Source organism: Berghia stephanieae, chromosome 7, assembly GCF_034508935.2.
Source record: "Berghia stephanieae isolate SIO BIC M18660-M18661 chromosome 7, UCSD_Bste_1.3, whole genome shotgun sequence".
Lineage (NCBI taxonomy): Eukaryota > Metazoa > Mollusca > Gastropoda > Nudibranchia > Aeolidiidae > Berghia > Berghia stephanieae.
In genome coordinates this window covers 12,598,560-12,601,059 of record NC_088366.1, presented here as the reverse complement: position 1 = coordinate 12,601,059, position 2,500 = coordinate 12,598,560, and the positions used below count along the sequence as shown (strand labels likewise).

The following is a 2,500-nucleotide window of genomic DNA, read 5'->3' as shown; positions in this document are numbered from 1 at the left end:
AACTCCCCATCATCCAGGAGAATCCGGGTTCACGGCGTTCAAAAACTAGATGCTTCATCTTCTTATTTTCCATCCAGTGAAGTAGTTCGTAACGTTTGTTGCCCTCTTTAGTCTTATAGTTATTGGCACCGTACAACCTTGATCTGAATCAAGTCGCTATTTTGGTTGTTAGCCACCTCTGCCAGCAACAGGTTGGCATCTATTATATTTATGAAGTGTAAAACAATTTTAAAACTTTTAACGACTTTGTATTTATAAACTAATTTTATATTATGGTCTCGATAGCTCAGTTGGTAGAGCACTCGCTTCACATGCAAAGGGACTAAGATCGATTCAAGTCGAGATTTGATTCTTTTTTCTTCTTCTTTCTGATCACCCTGTCGACTCGGCGGTGAACTGGGGGGGGGGGGGGGGGGGGGGGGGGGGGGGGGGGGGGCTCTGTCTGCTAGAACTGGCGGAAAACACTTTGCGATTGACTATCGTCCTGTGCTAAGGGTAGCAAGCTATTTTTGCTATTGTCCGTTTCACGCTATGGAAACTGGGATAAACTTCGACTCCACGGGCCTAATGGCTCTGATCTGCTGAAGAGAGAAGGAAGAGAGATAAAAGTAAGGAGAGTAAGTTAACAGAAGAGAAAACCCTAGAGTGAAGCAGGATGCGACACATGTTTTGCAGGACTGTACAAAGTACAATGAACAAAGAGCGACCATTTGGCCCGAGAGGACCATTTGGCCCGAGAGGACCATTTGGCCCGAGAGGACCACACTAAAGTTTAATCGAAGCTATATCATGAGTCTCAGCACGAGCTTGGGAGACCATAGCGTTCCTTCATCTTGTTGACCTTCTGTCTTAAAGACATCATGAGGGGGAAGAAGAAGAAGAAGAAGAAGAAGAAGAAGAAGAAGAAGAAGAAGAAGAAGAAGAAGAAGAAGAAGAAGAAGAAGAAGAAGGAACCCTAGAGCAATCAAGAGTTTACTCCACAAGACTCTTTCTTACCTTGTAAGAAGACCTCCCGTTCTATTCCTCATTTCATTGTAGACCACCCATGACTCGTAAGGAGGTCGGGACGGAAATTTCCCTTCCTTCCTGTAGATTTCCTCAATGAGGTCGGGATCTCCGACGGCAACATTGTGACGTGGTCCGAACTGCTCTCGGAAGATTGGCCCGAATTCCTTGTGTTTTTGTCTCTGTTGAATAAAAAAGAGGAATACATAGAATATTATTATTTCTTGAGATATTGGTATGCGCGAATCTTTAGAAAGTAGTCCGTCAGAGCCATTAGGCACATAGAGCTGGAGTTTATCTCGGTTTCCATAGCGTGAAACGGACAATAACAATTGCTTGTTATCCTTTGGATAGGACGCTAGTCTATCGTTAAGCACTGTAGGCAACGCAAAGCTGATTCCCTTAAAAATGGAATCTCTCTCTCTCTCTCTCTCTCTCTCTCTCTCTCTCTCTCTCTCTTCCTCCTCCTCCTCCTCCTTCTTCTTCTTCTTCTTCTTCTTCTTCTTCTTCTTCTTCTTCTTCTTCTTCTTCTTCTTCTTCTTCTTCTTCTTCTTCTTCTTCTTCTTCTTCTGTCTCTCCCCTTATTGGACACGCAAGCATATACACACCATACATATTCATTCTCTCTCCCATGCATAAAAACATACACACATACACTCATTCTCTCTCTCTCTCTCCCTCTCTCTCTCTCTCTCTCTCTCTCTCTCTCTCTCTCACACACACACACATACACACAAACATACATACATAAACACACACACACCCATACACACACATACACACATTTAAACAGACGAGATTCTACGAGTCTCTCCAAATTCAAGGTTCAACGAGTACCATCGACTGAAATTTCTGAAGACATGTCAAATAAAAGTGATTTACTATCCGGCCGGGTTTCTTATGCGAGTCAGATTTTTATTTAATTACACCGGCCGCCTTCTCATCACGCCTTCATTCTCTGTACCGTACTCTGGAAAAACTCATATTTTAAAATTTGGCCAGAAAACTCGTCCTTCAAATATCAATCGATTTAAATGACTCTCATCTTGGCAAAAACTCCCAAACCTGGGACTTCGCGAAGTCCCAGGTTTGGGAGTTTTTACCAAGATGAGAGTCATTTAAATCGATCGATATTTGAAGGACGAGTTTTCTGGCCAAATTTTTAAATATGAGTTTTTCCAGAGTAAAGTATCTCTGTGGTTCACATTTCTGTGGTTTTTATCACAATCATTCATTATCATTATCACTGTGTGACGCAAAACGCCTTATATGAAATTTGCGGTGTAAAACGGCCTAACGGTGCGATGATGTCTTCTAGTCTTGTCAACAAAAGCAGGCTTTGTGGAGAGCGGTCAGTTAACGGACGGGTGACAAGGAGAGTCGACTCTGGATACGACGACGAGTCCTTGGGTAAGACACTCCATATCCACATAATTTATTTTCACCTCATTCAACTCAAGCGTTAACTAAGAACATATCTGGCTATAGGGAATGA

At 42.6% G+C, this 2,500-nt stretch overlaps 1 protein-coding gene across 4 annotated transcripts in view; it reads right to left on the bottom strand.

Moving 5' to 3' along the window:
• LOC144976691 (1,25-dihydroxyvitamin D(3) 24-hydroxylase, mitochondrial-like) overlaps nt 1–2,500 on the bottom strand; it is a 234,926-nt gene that overhangs the window by 20,411 nt on the left and 212,015 nt on the right. For all 4 annotated transcript variants that reach the window (XM_078921034.1, XM_078921033.1, XM_078921035.1 and 1 more), the window contains exon 4: nt 997–1,187. In XM_078921034.1, coding sequence (XP_078777160.1) covers nt 997–1,187 — 191 coding nt within the window. The remainder of the gene's footprint in view (nt 1–996; nt 1,188–2,500) is intronic.